This window comes from Myxocyprinus asiaticus, chromosome 37 (assembly GCF_019703515.2).
Source record: "Myxocyprinus asiaticus isolate MX2 ecotype Aquarium Trade chromosome 37, UBuf_Myxa_2, whole genome shotgun sequence".
In the NCBI taxonomy this organism is placed as follows: Eukaryota; Metazoa; Chordata; class Actinopteri; order Cypriniformes; family Catostomidae; genus Myxocyprinus; species Myxocyprinus asiaticus.
Window position 1 is genome coordinate 20,005,809 of NC_059380.1, and position 17,955 is coordinate 20,023,763.

General features: G+C 37.5%; 1 protein-coding gene across 3 annotated transcripts; it reads right to left on the minus strand.

Annotated features, from left to right (window-relative positions):
* Positions 1 to 24: 24 nt before the first annotated feature.
* On the minus strand, positions 25 to 16,799 carry LOC127427800 (serine/threonine-protein kinase Nek4-like). 3 transcript variants are annotated; one of them, XM_051675589.1, is made up of 17 exons: positions 16,520 to 16,799; positions 16,290 to 16,337; positions 15,008 to 15,274; positions 14,543 to 14,740; positions 12,704 to 12,811; positions 12,340 to 12,494; positions 12,066 to 12,198; positions 7,308 to 7,925; positions 7,037 to 7,090; positions 6,784 to 6,900; positions 5,292 to 5,432; positions 5,032 to 5,098; positions 3,352 to 3,458; positions 3,018 to 3,109; positions 2,559 to 2,776; positions 1,551 to 1,684; positions 25 to 457 (listed from the first exon to the last, which is right to left on the minus strand). In XM_051675589.1, the coding sequence occupies exons 3-17, from the start codon at positions 15,119 to 15,121 to the stop codon at positions 359 to 361; spliced, it is 2,355 nt and encodes a 784-aa protein (XP_051531549.1). In that variant the 5' UTR covers positions 15,122 to 15,274; positions 16,290 to 16,337; positions 16,520 to 16,799; the 3' UTR covers positions 25 to 358. The 3 variants fall into 3 exon arrangements, with proteins under 3 accessions (XP_051531549.1, XP_051531548.1, XP_051531550.1); XM_051675588.1 differs by lacking the exon at positions 16,290 to 16,337; XM_051675590.1 differs by lacking the exons at positions 25 to 457; positions 1,551 to 1,684; positions 16,290 to 16,337 and having other exon boundaries at positions 2,596 to 2,776; positions 3,018 to 3,126.
* Between the last annotated feature and the right edge of the window lie 1,156 nt (positions 16,800 to 17,955).

Here is a 17,955-nt window from a genome sequence, read left to right on the forward strand (position 1 = left end):
ATTTTGTATAAATTACAGTTTGTCCATAAAATAGAAAAAAACAAAAACAAATACAAACTATTTTCAACATCTGTTTTGTGATTATGTTCAAGTTTGCTGTCTACATAGCACAGGTTCCCGTTTTCAATTATCTACAGTAAAAGGTTTATGCTTGTGTGAATTTCAAAGGTGCATAATAACATCAGCTTTATTGCATATCTAGTGTTTGACTCCTATCACTATGTGTACAAAAGGGTAAAAAAGGTAACGGTAATTGCTGAAAAGAGGCTTTAATTGAGGTGTTTTTTCTGTAATGTCTACTGTCCATCAGCAGAAATGACATTAGTGTGTGATAGAGGATCACTCGTCTGTATCTGGCTCAATCTTTGAACGCAATGTCCTCAAAGAACTGTAGCTGTTGTACTTTCTCTGCATACAGCTTGTATTTCTCCTCTCCCATTTGCTGCTGCAGTAAATGCTGAATTGAAAGGCATAAAAAAAAAAAACTCATTTTACAATGTCATTCAATTAGTTTGCACTCAGTAGCAAATACTAAGTTTAAATTCAAAATGCAGACTAGAAAAATAAATGACATGATCCCCTTTAAATAATAAAGTTTGATGATCCCTTTTATACATTTTGATGTACCATGTGTTGTAGACATATTTTAGTGTTTACACTGCAAATCTCCCCCCCAATTCAATTATGCCATTTAAGAAAGCAAAGCTGCAAAAATGGCTAATTTAGAATTTGTCATGGTATTCACATCAAAATCATGAGAGCATTAACACAGAGGTTGTCAAACTGGGGTTTTGGTGACCTCCAGGGAACCGCTAGGGGGTCCGCAAAAAAAAAAAAAGTGTAAAAATGTTGACATTATTACAGTTGTTCAAGCCCCAGTACTGCCAAGATGCCACTGTTGGGCCCTTGAGCAAGGCCCTTGACCCTATCTGCTCCAGGGGCGCCGTATCATGGCTGACCCTGCACTCTGACCCCAGCTTAGCTGGGATATGTGAAAAAAAGAATTTCACTGTATATGTGCAAATGTATAATGTGTGATAAATAAATAAATTATTAAATTATAATTATTAATTATTAAAAATTATAGTTTCATTCCAAAATCATGAGATTAATATTGATTATTTTATTTTATTGACAACCATAGTTTTAAACAATAAGAAATAAAAACATTATGCATTTAATTTCGTGGAAAAAAAAAAACTTTTTATTTTTTAAGAAATAAGGGTTGTAATAAATTTGAATTAAACATTTTTCTCTTTGGGTTTAAACAACTAACATTAATAGAAAAAGACACATTGTCAGTTTAATAAAAAGGTAAATATTTTCAATATACATTTTTAATAATGAATTTTGCTTTAGTACAATGATAATATACAAGCCAATTATTTAATTTAGCAAACAACATGTCTAATTTTTAACACACAGGAGGTCATCATATTTGGGGGTCTTTGGCATCAAAAAGTTTGAAAACCCCTGCACTAATATATGTCCACCCACATTTATGTGAATGTGCTCTAAATGTTACGTTTAACATTTAGAAGTTAGCTTGCCTCTATCTTGTCTTCATCTTCTTCCTGCATGATGTTCAGGACTCTGTCCAATAGCTTCACGCCGAGTCCTTTCACTACATCTGTTCGCAAATGCTCAATCACTCTCCTGATCTTTGCTGGACCTGTGCTGTCATCTAAAAAGAGAAAATTGAACATGTCTAGCCAATAAATTAATGTAATCAAAATCCATACCACTTCATATCACTTGATAAAATATTGCCTAAAGTCACATTTCATGTTTTAACTGTTAAAATTTCTTTGAACACTTTAAAGGGATAGTTCACCCAAAAATGAAAATTCTCTCATCATTTACTCACCCCCATGCCATCCCAGATGTGTATGACTTTCTTTCATCAGCAGAACACAAACAAGATTTTTAGAAGAATATCTCAGGACTGTAGGTCCTTACAATGCAACTGAATGGTGATCAGACCTTTGTAGCTCCAAAAATCACATAAAGGAAAAATAAAGGTAATCTATAAGACTCCAGTGGTTAAATCCATATCTTCAGAAGCGATACAATAGGTGTGGGTGAGAAACAGAACAATATTTAAGTCATTTATTAGTCTAAATCTCCACTTTAACTTTCACTTTCAGAAGTAAAAGTGAAAGTGGAGAGTTAGAGTAAAAAAAGGACTAAAATTGTGATCTGTTTCTCACCTACCCCTATTATATCGCTTCTGCAGATATAGATTTAACCACTGGAGTCTTATGGATTACATCTATGTTTCCTCTGTGATTTTTGGAGCTACAAAAGTTCTGATCACTAGTCACCATTCAGTTACATTGTATGGACCTACAGAGCTGAGATATTCTTCTAAAAATATTTGCTTGTGTTCCGCTGAAGAAAGTAAGTCATACTCATCTGGGATGGCATGAGGGTGAGTAAATGATGAGAGAATTTTCATTTTTGGGTGATCTATCTTTTTAAGTGTACTGGTAGATTTGTTTTGTGGAACAATGTTAGAGAAACAAACATAAATTTAATTTCTCTGGTGAATTACCAACCTAATGGAAAGTCACTGATCTGTAAGTCTCCCCGCCCCTCTCTGGCCTTCCCATGAAGCATCAGAGTATCCCTGTACTTTCTGTTTAACCTGAACTCGGGCAGTGGAGGAGAGCGGCCTCTTGGCCCAGCAGGTTCAAATGATACATCTCTGGTGTCCATGTGTAACGTCTGTGTCATCATTTGCACCAAGTCTTGCATCTCATTGGTCTCGCACTTTCTGTAAAAAATAAAACAAGGTCACTAGCACATACACTCATGCCACAATCAACATCTTAAAATGTGGATTTAGTGCTTGTATAGGGTGGATAATAGCTTGTTCATGCACATATTAACCAGCATATCACAGATGCTGTCGATGCAGCTTAACTTGTATTGAACCTGAGAACATTCCTTTAACAGCGGGCAGCAGGGAGGACCATTTTTATGTGTGATTGGGGTCTATGAGGGGGAGGTCTTACCGTTCTCTGTAGTCCCCTTCTGACCGCTCAGTGGAGCTGGTTGAGGAGCTACATTCATCTTCATCAGTCTGTCTCCATGAGGACTTCCTCTCCTAATAGACACAGACATCTACAACAGTTCAGATAAGGTCCCTTTTGACCAAGTAGTCAAGATCTTTCCAACTCATTCTGCATATACTGTATATATTTAGCTTTTTTGATGAATGAGTGGAATTTTCTTTTGATGTGTGATGATAGATGCATTTTCTTTAAGTGAAGATTTCATCTGAAACAGTCTCTTACTATAATTATTTTGACGGTCGGTCACGAGTCAGTGAGTAAAAATCAGACAAACCTTTTTTGTTTCCACAGTTGTGCTCGCAGGACTTTGGCAGTCTAGTTGATCTGTCTGCTTACTGCCTAATGAGGGGACATCATAGGGCACCCTTCTGACCACAGAGGCTGATTCAAAGAAGAGCAAAGAAACTTAGTAGTAACTTTCAATCAAATGGTACTTTCAACTGAATTCATGTATGCAGCACCTGTGTGCTTTGATCACAATGGACGGCTCTAGAGCCCTTATGCATTCTAAAGGACACATACAGAGATGTCTTGCTTTGATCCACCAAAATGGTTCTTAAGAGTGTTTTCACACTTGAGTGTAGACTGTGGACCAAAATGTTACGAATCCTGTTCTCTTTGTATTCGCATTGTCCCTGGCCCTAAAGGTGGACTCAGATCTAGTAATATATAGTTAATATGAATTTGTCTTATTATTATTACATTGAATATTATTATACAATAGTATTATATTTTTGTTACAACTTCTTCAATTTGATGGCCAATTGAAAGGTGGTCTGGTTAAACATTCGAGCATTCATTTTTGCATAAAACTTTAATAGGAAGGCCTTTGAGAGTCTGTGAGTCATTGAGAATATTATGTTTCTGATTGTGACATCTCCATAAAAGTAGAATAAGCAGCTCATCTCTTCCATTTGTGTTATTATTACCTTGGTATGGTAACATGTACTGGCCAATATTTGGAATTTAAAGGTGCACTCAGTAATTTGTCCTGCAATAAAAAAAGTTTTATTCCTAAAGAATTTAACAGTAATTTTGAAACACATGTATAAAATCATGAGCACACACATGAGATGAATACTCCTATCATTTCAGTAACCTTATAAAAGCTGTTGTATTCTACATTGAGAGGGTCCCTTCATGGGGGTTGCCATGTTAGGATCACATGACCAGCCAAATACTTCTCGCTTAATTTCAGTAACCGTGCTGTTATTGGATATTTTCACTCATGGATTAAATTAATCATAGCTGACTGTGAATAGTGAATTTCTACAATGGCATCGGTAAATAAACTATTCAAAACTATTGATTCTGAATGATGCTGCAGCCAAGCCACTAGGTGTCACTGTAAGTCCAAGACAATATAAATGAAAAAATACTGAGTGCATCTGACATGGTTTGTGTCCTGTTATACGTGAAGTGCATCACAGATTTAAAGGTGATGAGTGTAATTTGTTCAATGTTAAAATAATTTCCCCTATTTAAGTTTAATTTACTGAGACCATGCAAGTAATACATTACTAAGTGATTTTCCCCCAAAGTGTGAACACTGGGGTGCTATCAAAACATTGCTCTGTTTGTTTCAGCTTGACCCACAACATTGGCTCAACCAATGGCGTAATTTTGGAGCTCAACTATCTGTTTGTTCGGCCAACGGTAGATGGGGTAAGTGTTCGTAAAACCTATTTGAAAAGTCATAATTTTCTTAATTCTGTTTGGTGATGCTAGTGGTGCAGAAATTACACACTTTAATTAAAAGCGCACCATAGACCACCTCCCAAGATATTCTTAATTTGGTTTGCTTTAAAGGGGTACGAGTCCATGTGGAGCGCTCACATTTAAGCCAAAATTCTCGCAAACCACTTTGTTTTAGCCTCTGAAACAAACCAAGGGTTAAAACACCATATAAAACATTCCAAGCACAATTTAACAGCACTCAAAGAAATCCCCAAACCTTGTTGTTTTGAGTTCTCCTGCAATTGCTTTAGTCTTCTCCTTTCCCTGGCTGATAGTGGACGAAACTGGAAGTAAAGCGATATCTGTCAGCAACAGTACGCATCATGTCAAAACTCACAGAAGAAGATTTTACTGACACAAAGCTGCAAAGACACCGATTAGATGTAATCTAAAAAATATCAGATTAAGCACTTGTATACATACTTCTTTGTAGGCTACATTGTCTACAGTGGTCTAATATTTTCTACACAGCCTCACCTGTTCCTCTGCAGGGTTCTTGGTAGAGGGTGAGAGACTGGAGGGCTTGTTTTCCTCTGAGATACTCTTGTCTTTTTGACCGCTGATCGCTGACAGGACATCTTCAGGAAGAGGCGGCAAAGGTCTGGGCACAGCTTTGACCTGAAGAATGAAATCAGGAAGAAGTGAATTAATTCTCGTTCATGTTTATTCTTTGCCAAGCATTTATGTGATCACAGCGGCCCCAAAAAATATCTGGAAACTTAATAACACAACCTCTAGTCACAAACACAATCTTTCCAAGCAAACATTCCACAAAAATAGGTTTTTAGGGTTTCAAATGATAAAACAATAAATATACTGTTCAAAATGAAGACAAAAAAATGTATGTGGAACGTCATATACGCATGTTTAATGTGAAGAACTACACCTGTGGTTACCTACTAGGAGACCTCTGTGAACTTAAAGTGAATTGATATCATGCATCCACTAAAAATCCCCTTGAGACCAGTTGGTTAAAAGTAATTTCAGAAGAGAAAGCTAAAAAAAGAAGTTGGATCTGAGGAATGTTTTGGCATAATTTGTTTGTAGATAGTCTACCACCAGATTTGATATTTTGTTTTCTAATGCAAAGATGTTCATAGATTTTCAGTGAGACTTAAAGGGATAGTTCACCCAAAATTGAAAATTCTCTCATCATTTACTCACCCTCATGCCATCCCAGATGCGTGACTTTCTTTCTTCAGCAGAACACAAATATTTTTTGAAAAATATCTCAGCTCTGTAGGTCCTTACAATGGAAGTGAGTGGTGATCAGACCTTTAAAGCTCCAAAAATCACATAAAGGAAACATAAAAGTAATCCATAAGACTCCAGTGTTTAAATCCATGTCTTCAGAAGCAATATCATAGATGTGGATGAGAAACAGATAAATATTTAAGTAATTGTTTTACTATAAATCTCCATTTTAACTTTCACTTTCAGATGTGAAAGTGAAACTAAACAGGCACCACAAGCGACTTTCAGATGTTAAAGTGAAAGTGGAGATTTAGAGTAAAAAAGGACTTAAATTTTGATCTGTTTCACACCCACACCTATTATATCGCTTCTGAAGATATAGATTTAAACACTGGAGTCATATGGATGACTTCTATGTTTCCTTTATGTGACTTTTGGAGCCACAAAAGTCTGATTACCATTCACTTGCATTGCATGGATCTACAGAGCTGAGATATTCTTCTAAAAATCTTTGTTTGTGTTCTGCTGAAGAAAGAAAGTCATACACATCTGGGATGGCATGAGAGTGAGTAAATGATGAGAGAATTTTCATTTTTGGATGACCTATTCCTTTAAGTGGGGCTACTAAGATTCTGGGTGACATTTTATAATGTCAGTATGAGGACCTATATATTAAAAATACATTTATTTATTTTTTTTAACTTCGATAGCTTAAAAATGCTAAATTTCTTATTCAAATTCCAGGGGAACAAATTTCAGTGTCCATACAACTCACTCTATCCTGGTCATTGAGGGACTTGTCCTCCTTCTGCTGATGTGACATTGACGGTTCAGAGGAAGAGGAAGAAGGCTGAAGAAATTGATCTGCAGAGGAATCTAATTTGGGTTCCTCCTAAATGTCATTACAAAACCAAAAAAACAAACAAAAAAAACAATTCAAATTGGTTTAAATCATATTTAAAGGAATAATAAAAAAGACATTTGCAATTGGATGAAAAACAAAAACAATAAAAATACCACTATTTTACCATCAAAATAGCAGGAACAGGCTTGAGAAGTTTCTCTGTGGAGTGTAGACTTTCCTGCAAATGGACAGACATAAAATACATTGACTTTAAAAACCAGCAAAGGAAGGAAAATATTAATAAAATAAAAATTATTTACTGATTTTGGCACCTATCAGATCATAATACAAATTTAAAAAAACTTCACAAACCTAAACTTGACCAAATAAGGTTTAAGGTTAAAGATTTAATGATACACTTTAGCATCAGAATTCAAATAACCACAGTAACATACCTCACTCTCCTCCGTTGAACTTCCAGCAGGAACTTCCTTTAGGATGCATATGCTTTGATTAACATCAACAGCCTCTGAAGCTCTTTGGGTCACTGTCTTTGTCTCAGCATCACGATGTAGTTCAAAGGGCTTGTGAGGAACATCCTCTATCACTGCCTCCTGCAATAGTTTCATAGTGTCGTCCTTGAGGTCCATGCTACCATCAGGAGTCTTATTCTCCTTTAGAGTCTTGGTTCGGTCTGCAGGAATGGATGCAGCTGAGCTTTGTGATATCAGTCTATTCGCTGTCGTCTTATCCTCTTTCTTGCCAACACCCAACACTTGTTTTGGTGGGTGTGTATGAGGAGCACTGGGATTTTCTTTCTCCTGTCTTTCTCTCCTCTTGCTCACAGAAGGTGGTTTGTTATTGTGATGGCTGTTGGGTTTTGGGTGAGGTGGTTTAGCCTTTTTCTGCTTCTGTATCTGGTCTTGGGGTTGGACTTCAATGTCTATGTTGCTTATGGTTGCTATAGAGTGACCTGTTGAGTCAAGGATTTCTCGACTGGGATATTTGGGGGGCAAGTGCGAGTTATGAGATGCGTTGTACATGGCACCATTACAGGATTTTTGGTCTTCAACCTGTGAAATATGTTGTGTAAAACAAAACAGATAAACAAGGGATGTTTTCTATGCCACAAATGGACACACACAGGGGTGTAGAAACCATTATAACTTTTAGAAATCACAAAAAAAATTTCCAATCCACATTTTGGGAGATAGAAGTAACAAATCTTGCCAGCCACATAAAAAGACAACTTTAACACCAAATACAGTGCTGTGAAAAAGTATTTGCCTGATTATCCCTGATTTCTTCTTGATTTTTGTGTAGTTTTCATACTAAATTGTTTTAGTTCTTCAAACGTGTAACATAAAACAAAAGCAACCTGAGTAAACAAACTACAGTTTTCAAATATATATTATATATATACACACACACACACACACACACACACACACACACACACACACACACACTACCGGTCAAAAGTTTTGAAACGCTTACTCATTATTATAATTTTTTGTCACATTTTAGAATAATAGTAAAGTCATCAAAACTATGGAATTACACAAATGGAACTATGGGAATTATGTTGTGATTAAATAAAATCTCAAATAAATAAAAAATGTGTTATATTTTAGCATCTTCAAAGACCCTTTGCCTAGAATTTGCAGACATGTACTCTTGACCATGTACTCTTGACATTTTCTCAACCAACTTCTTGAGGTATCACCCTGGGATGCTTTTTTGGGGGGGGATTTTCCCCCTTTTTCCCCCAATTTGGAATGCCCAATTCCCAGTGCGCTTTTAAGTCCTTGTGGTCGCGTAGTGATTCGCCTCAATCTGGGTGGCAGAGGATGAATCCCAGTTCCCTCCACGTCTGAGACCATCAACCCGTGCATCTTTTCACGTGGCTTGTTGAGCACGTTGCCACGGAGACATAGCGCGTGTGGAGGCTTCACGCCATCCACTGCGGCATCTGCGCTCAACTCACCACGCGCCCCACCGACAACGAACCACATTATATCGACCACGAGGAGGTTACCCCATGTGACTCTACCCTCCCTAGCAACCGGGCCAATTTGGTTGCTAGGAGACCTGGCTGGAGTCACTCAGCACGCCCTGGGATTCTAACTAGCGAACTCCAGGGGTGGTAGCCAGCGTCTTTTACCACTGAGCTACTCAGGCCCCTGCTGCTTTTCTTTATTATTTGGTCCAAGTCATCAATTTCAAAAACTTTTTTTTATTTTTTTTTTATTAAATTTTAGTTTTATAATGAAATAAGTTAATATGTCTACAAAACTAATTTCAAACATTTAAGCATATGCCTTCAGATCAAAAGATTTAAAAAAAAAAAATTTCAGTCAAGTGTTTCAAACTTTTGACAGGTAGTGTATATATATATATTTCTTTAATGCATCCTTTATTAAAGTTCAAATATAAGGAAGCAGGCCATCTAAATAAGTACAAACTCCAAAACTGGTATTTCTGTGTGGTCAAAGCTGCTTCTATGAGTCACGTGAAGTGACCCGATCTAAAGGGGAGAGACTGAAACGGCATCCCGGCTGATGCACACTCTGGCGCGTTTGCTACAGCTAGATTATAACGTGATGGCTCGTGATGAATTGAATCATAATATATGTGTGTTTCTGTGTGTTTCTTATCGTGAAGAAAATCGGCAATACGCAGCTTTATTAAGAAAAGAGAGTTTTTGTTTTTGTGAGTTAAAGATGGTTCGAAGTGAACAAAAAGGTGAGAGAGGTAGTCTTCGCCCATTATACACTGCAACAAAATTAGTTTTTGATTTGTTGTTGTTTTGGCTTGTTTTCCCATATAAATATCTAAAACTCCATTAAAACAATGTACATTTACTTTAAGAACTATACTGCAGAAGAAAAAAAATGTTATCTGGGAATGTTGAATGTAATATTAAATATTTTTATATTTTAAAATATCTAAAAATCCTTAAAACAAGATACATTTACCTAAGAAGCAACATATATGATATTTAGACTTGCTTTCAGAGAATATATCTTGAATATTCATGTATTCTGACTTTACTGCACTGGCAGAAGTATGAACAAGTGAAAAAATACACTTATATGCAACATTTTATATACAAAAAAACAAATAAATTCTCGAGTAAAAGTATCTTGTTTTAAGGACTTTAGATATTTTTAAATGGAAAACAAGACAAAACACTCGATAACAATAGTATATTTTTGCAGTGAATGTTATACTGAATTCAACTTTAAAGTATTTTTTCCCCCTTAAATTCAATGAGTCATTTAGAGGTATTTTTAAAAGATGATTTTGTCCTCTTTATTGTTAGTAAGCATGTTTAATACAACCTTTTTAGTCACTCAAGGCAAAAGCTGAATAATTGGTTAAGAGCTAATGATTAATCGTTGCAATAATTGGCTGAATAGTAAATTAATCGTTCTAATAATCGTTAGTTGCAGGCCTAATCATCACTAACAGAAACACATGAACAACAGAAGAGAGGAAAATTTGTCTTTGACAAAAATATGCATTTTTATATTCATAGTTGTGGCACTAATGTTTTAGGCCTTATTACTACGGTGATGTGTGCAGTTTGTTTTCCGCTGTAAAAAAACATTCTACAATCCCAGCTTAATATACAGAGACAACTTTAAGTATGCCATCTGAAGGCAGATTTCCCACAAAAAGACATTGATTTGTTTGATCACTTCGACCAGCCTGACAAAGCAATCTTGGTTCAACCAATAGCGTGAGTTTGGGGCGGAACTATGTTAACAGAGGAGGGGGAGTGCTCGGGAAACCTGTTTGAAAGCAATCCTTATTTTTGTAATTCCGTTTGGTGATGCTAGAGGCGCAGACATGGCATAGTTTAGCTTTATATTTACAGATTGAGAATTTGCATTGTGCAGCTGTAAAAACAACTCAAGTTCTTGCATTACTGCGCGTTCCACTGTGAATGAGCTACTTTTATTGCGCTAATGAACGTGCAATGGACGTCAAGATTTTTAGAGAAAAATTACTAGCATTTTGGAATGGTTCTCACCAGAACCCATCGTAGGCCTTCAGAAGACTTGAAATATGAGGCACGAGTCACATGGACTACTTTTATGAAATTTTTCGGTCCTTTTTTGTGCTTTACATTGAGGCACTATCCACTGCCAATGTATTAAAATGACAGGCCGAGATTCATAAACATATCTACTTTTGTGTTCTGCATAAGAAAGTCATACCTGTTTGTAACAACATGAGGGTACACTGTGACAGAAGTTTCATTTTTGGGTGAACCATTCCTGGGAAGAGAGGCTGATGAGATTTATAATTAGGGCTGTAGATTTAACACCTTATTTCAGCGCGATTAATTATATAAAAAATCACGGGTTTTGAAAAATGTATGCAATTAATCATGCCCCCTGATCGTAATAAGGAATTTTCCTACTATCGGAGTAATTCAAGCTTGAAGTACCACCTTCATGTTTTTATGAGTCTCAGTCAGCATAGGGCATTAGGCCCATCAGCAGCTGTACAGGCAACAAACACAATCGTGCATTGCGTTCTTGCATTCAAACACAGCTGAATGGAGCATAACTATGAATTTAGGGGTCTTGAAATGTGATTTTCTAAGTTTCATACTACGTTGAAATTAACACAGCATCCTAAACATGCTGTTTATGACACGACAAAACAAAACTGAGACACTCCAAAAGCGTCTATCTGATGCATGTGTGAATTGACGCGTCCTTAGAAAAGCCCTTATAACAAGTCTTCCTCAGACAGATTCATTAATTTAATTGCAAAACGGATTGCTGTGGACTTATAGGCCTATGTTCAATGATTTGAAAATAAACAATACATTGCCTTCTACAGCCAATTTTTGTATTGCCTAATCAATGCTTTACTTGTCTGACATAATAATGTAACGTATTTTAATTATCTGAATTATATTCACTATATACTGTATAGTATATACATAATGATTTAAATATACTTTTAATTTTTAATCATTCTATTGCATCACTTTATTTGGGGGGCTTTTGCAACAAATATTGATGTTGTTGATATTTGATTTAATTAATCGGCATATCATGTAATTAATTTGATTACGATTTTTAATCGATTGACAGCTCACCACCACCACCACCACTTTGGATCAGTCATAAGCTCCTGGACACACAGACCTCACAGACCCCCCCCCCCCCCGCCCCTTTTTTTGTTTTTACCTTTTTTCCTCGGCTGCTTGACTCAGAGATGGGACAGTGTGGCTGAACCTCACAATTTGTTTTGGTTGATGCATCCGAACCTGCGTTGTTCGGTTTGCTGTTCACTGCATTCTTCCGTGATTTGGCAGTTTTCCTGTCAGTTAGGACACAGGATCTTTGTTAACTTCTCACATCTTTTTGTTTCTACTGCAAATGCAGCATTTTATCGGGATGGTATGAGACATACACATTCAGTTGTATTTCCAAATACAGCATGACTGCACAATGCACATACTCTTTTGTGGCTTCCAGAAACATGGAGATCTGCTTCTTGATGTATGGCTGTCGCAGGATGTGTTTGACATCTGGCCTGTCCTCTGGTTTCTTACATAGCATCTGCTTGATCAGCTCTCCCAACTGGGGGTCGTACTTACTCGGCATCTGGGGCAACTGGACAAAACAAACAATAGCTTAAAATATTAATTCCATTAAAATTGCACTATTCAATAAAACATAACTAAAATACAAATAATATTTTTGTTTTAATGTAGATAATATCAGGATAAATGAAATGAGAACTGACATGAAGGCAAGTCTCTTTAGACCTGATGCATGCATATTTACAGCTAATGAAACAGATGACAAATATGTTCCAATACCTTCCCTCCTACAATCCGACACACAAGTGAGTTCATGTCCTTTGCATTGAAGGCATGTTTTAGTGTGGCCATCTCGTACACACAACATCCTAATGCCCACACGTCTGACTGCAAACACAAATGTGCGATTAAAATTAACAAACATAAATAATGACAACAATCATTGATTGATCATTTTCAACACAAAATCTCAGTGAATCTTAGGAAAAGAAGCTCAGGTCCCAATTTAAATTACAAATCATATATATATATATATATACACTATATTGCCAAAAGTATTCGCTCACCCATCCAAATAATTGAATTCAGGTGTTCCAATCACTTCCATGGCCACAGGTGTATAAAATGAAGCACCTAGGCATGCAGACTGCTTCTACAAACATTTGTGAAAGAATGGGCCGCTCTCAGGAGCTCAGTGAATTCCAGCATGGTACTGTGATAGGATGCCACCTGTGCAACAAGTCCAGTCGTGAAATTTCCTTGCTACTAAATATTCCACAGTCAACTGTCAGTTGTATTATAACAAAGTGGAAGCGATTGGGAATGACAGCAACTCAGCCACGAAGTGGTAGGCCACGTAAAATGACAGAGCGGGGTGAGCGGATGCTGAGGCGCATAGTGCGCAGAGGTCGCCAACTTTCTGCAGAGTCAATCGTTACAGACCTCCAAAGTTCATGTGGCCTTCAGATTAGCTCAAGAACAGTGCGTAGAGAGCTTCATGGAATGGGTTTCCATGGCCGAGCAACTGCAGCCAAGCCATACATCACCAAGTGCAATGCAAACGTCGGATGCAGTGGTGTAAAGCACGCCGCCACTGGACTCTAGAGCAGTGGAGACGCGTTCTCTGGAGTGACGAATCATGCTTCTCCATCTGGCAATCTGATGGATGAGTCTGGGTTTGGCGGTTGCCAGGAGAACGGTACTTGTCTGACTGCATTGTGCCAACTGTGAAGTTTGGTGGAGGGGGGATTATGGTGTGGGGTTGTTTTTCAGGAGCTGGGCTTGGCCCCTTAGTTCCAGTGAAAGGAACTCTGAATGCTTCAGCATACCAAGAGATTTTGGACAATTCCACGCTCCCAACTTTGTGGGAACAGTTTGGGGATGGCCCCTTCCTGTTCCAACATGACTGCGCACTAGTGCACAAAGCAAGGTCCATAAAGACATGGATGAGCGAGTTTGGTGTGGAAGAACTTGACTGGCCTGCACAGAGTCCTGACCTCAACCCGATAGAGCACCTTTGGGATGAATTAGAACGAAGACTGCGAGCCAGGCCTTCTCGTCCAACATCAGTGTCTGACCTCACAAATGCGCTTCTGGAAGAATGGTCAAAAATTCCCATAAACACACTCCTAAACCTTGTGGAAAGCCTTCCCAGAAGAGTTGAAGCTGTTATAGCTGCAAAGGGTGGGCCGACATCATATTAAACCCTATGGATTAAGAATGGGATGTCATTTAAGTTCATATGCGTCTAAAGGCAGATGAGCGAATACTTTTGGCAATATAGTGTATATATATATATATATATATATATATATATATATATATATATATATATATATATATATATATATTTTTTTTTTTTTTCGCATTTTAGTAATAACTATGAGACTTTTTTGCATTACTGTAATCAGAATTGGGGAGGAAAATGCACCTAATTGACATAAAAATAGTGTCGCAAATTTTAACTATCCTAATAATAAGCTTAATTTTCTTTAAGTACAATATAATTTCAATTTTTTCATTCGGTTTTGGGAAGAAATATAACCCGGACATGTTTTTGAGAGGTTTCATGAAATTCATCCATTTAATCTGTGATCATGAGTTGTGTCCACACAGTACCTTATAGTTGTAAGGTTTGTTGGAGAAGAGCTCTGGACTCATGTAATAAGGTGTGCCGATCAGAGTGCTGGCCATATCATTCTGACTCTCCAAAACCCGTGCAATACCCAGATCACCCACTTTGATTATGTTGGTCTTCGTCAAGAAGATATTCTGTGTTTTTAGGTCTCGATGAAGGATGTGCTTCTCATGTAAATACTACAGATCACAAGAACAATATAGTATTTTATATGGCTTTAGTATTGAGATATAAAGTCTGTAATTTACACAAAGTTAATTTATGGATGTATGGCTGGATAGATGGAAATTAATTTATGTATTTATGGATGGATGGATGAATGGATGGGTGTATGGAAGTTAATTTATGTATGTATGTATGTATGTATGTAGGGATGGGTGGATGGATGGAAGTTCATTTATGGATGTATGGATGGAGGGAGGGATGGGTGGATGGATGATTCTTACCTGAAGAGCCATGGCGATTTGGACAAACCACTCCACCACCTGTCTCTCTGGCAGCAGTTCTCCCTTCTGCTGTTTGAGTCTGTGGTATAGATCTCCCCCTTCACAAAAACCCATCACTATATAGAGCTGACAGTCTTCACCTTCCCATGATTCCCGGTATGTGACGATATTGGGATGCTTGAGCTGTGAGAGGAGCTGGGCTTCCTGTTCCGCGGCTCTCCGTTCACGCCTGGAGGATGTTCTCAGATTCAGCTTCTTGATCACATACTGTCAAAACAATACAAGATATCATACTACAACTTTGCTCATAAACAAAGTATAGACATTAATTCAAAATTCCACATTTTAAGAAAACACTACAGAGTTACACTCTGTCTACACCGGGTGAGTCGACACCAACCAACGTTCTAAACCGTTTAATTTGTGTAGTTGCGCAAAATGGAGCGGGACAACAGTTTATTGTCGCCGTGACGGACGCGCCACAACGGACGCTCCCAGTGTAGACAGCATCATTGATTATAATTGGGTTCTTTTACTTTTGACGCAACACTCCGCTCGCGTCAGGTGTAGACATGGTGTAGAGGTTTAATGCACTGTATTCCCTGCCATTCAAAGAAGGGTAGAACAATATCAAAATTACAAAATATCAAAGTACGCTAAGCAATCATACATGCACAAAAGTGCATCTATATCTCATGGATTAGTGGAAAATTTAAACGGTAGCAATGTACAATAATTTAATGATTCCATTAATTATTGGTAGTTGACAAATAATGTCAATTTAAGATAGACAGACAGACAGAGATAGAAAGACAGACAGAATCTAACTTTTTAAAATACAAATATTCCATGTGGACTCTTCATCAAAAAAAAGAGTTCATAAAAAGTGCATGTTTTAAATAAACAGAATAATGTTGTTTAAAATAGTTTTCGATGAGGTAAAGTATGTCACACTGCAGGTCACTGTTGTCAATGCTTGAGATATCAAATATTTTTAAACGTTAATGATTAATAATAATAACATTAACAAACATTAGTCTACTTCATATAGGCTACTGCTTAACAGATCATTTGTCCATGTAAATTTAAATAGTAATACATTTCGTGAAACGTTTTTATATTTCCATATACTGAATATTAATATTTGAATGAAGTTTTGATCTGTTACGCATTAAACAGGTTCATATTTTGTCAAATAGCTAAGTTTTGTATTATTTTAAAGTGATCAACTATAAGGAATACTATATGCATCACACAATAATTAAAAACATCAAGGCTCTACCTAAAAGAAGCATATAAATACATTTTTGTAGATGTGGCAATCAGTCAACTGTAAAAACAAAAACACATTTCTTATTAACTCACAAGCATGTAACACACTAAGAATGAGTTCAGCCTGGCTACTGATTAAATATATAAACGAGTGTGTTACTGATCAGTAGCAGGTCTGCGCATGTTGTGCAGTAAACACAACTCAAGTGTGAACAAACAAACACGCATGCATCACTCTACCTGTTTACGGTCTGATTTGTGTCTGACCAGGTTCACCTCCCCATAGCTCCCCTTCCCCACAACTCTCAGAAAAAGGTAATTTTCCATGATCCTCCTTAAAGAAATCGAAATCCTGTCTGCATCACATAGCGAGTGATTTTCAGTCCATCCGCAGAGCTTAAACTACGAGCAAGCGCGCTTTCCTCAACAAACGGACTGTGATTTGTCTCTTTCAAACTTGTTTTAAGTGACAAGCAGCGTAGAAAAAACAGCAGAGTACAGCTTCAGCGTCACCAGGCAACTGATCTATTAAGGTGTGTTCAATTTGAGCACAGCGGCCTCTATGGGCTCGGCGACATACGTACCATGACAATAATAAAACCCCCAAACACTCGAACATGGGGCGAATAACAAACTGCATTTTTGCGCACTTGAAGGGGACGGTACTGGAAGGGTCGTTCGTGCTGCCTTCAAAGTACCCACTTTAAGGGCTCTGCCCTTCTGAATAGGGCATAGGGATACTCATTTTCGACTGAAATTTCCCCATGATGTGACAAACATTAAACAGGGAACTTCTTATTACAAAGAAAACCATGGTCCTATACCATAGTATTTCTAAAATATAGCCTACTAAAATAATGTTTATATTATCTCTGCATTTGCATTTGAATGTCCAAAACAAGGATTAAACAAGTCCTTTAGGATTAATGAAATGTTTTATACATTTTATAAACAAGATAATTGGCATGTGTATTTTGTTGATTCATGTTTTACACATCATGTGTTCCCTAGTCATGTGATGTCCTGTTTTCCCTCCATGTCCATGTGTCTTGTTTTCATTGGTTCATTGTTTGATTATCTTGTTTAGAGTTCTGTTTGTTCATTGGTTTATTTTCTCCCATGTCCATGTATTTAAGCCCTCATGTTTTCCATTGTCCTTTGTCAAGTATTATGTGTGTTTGGTAACATAGCCATGTTTATGTCAAGCCATGTTTAAGTCAAGTCAAGTCAAGTCAAGTCAAGTCAAGTTCATGTTTATGTTTTATTCACGTTTATAGTTAGGGTTTTTGGATATCACGTTTGTTAATAAAATTGCACTTGGGTTCTTCACGTCTTCGTCATTGCCAGCAGCACAACGTTACAGAAATACTTGACCGCAAATGAACCCAGCAATCCAGCTCCTCTGCCAATGTCAGGGGAATCATCCCCTGGAGCATTATGCAGAGGACGTCTGCGCTCTGGCCTGCCGGGTGGACTTCAATGAGGTTGCCCTCAAAGACTGTTTCCAATTTGGACTAAATGAACCTATCTCCACCTGGTGGTCGCAGTTCCCTCAGCCTCGCTCGGTATATCGACCTTGCCCTGCAGATCACTGGTTCTACATTCACTGTGGGGGAGGCAGATGCCGAGCCAGCGTTCCACGACATGGCCGCTGAGACAGCGTTCTCAGCCTGCTT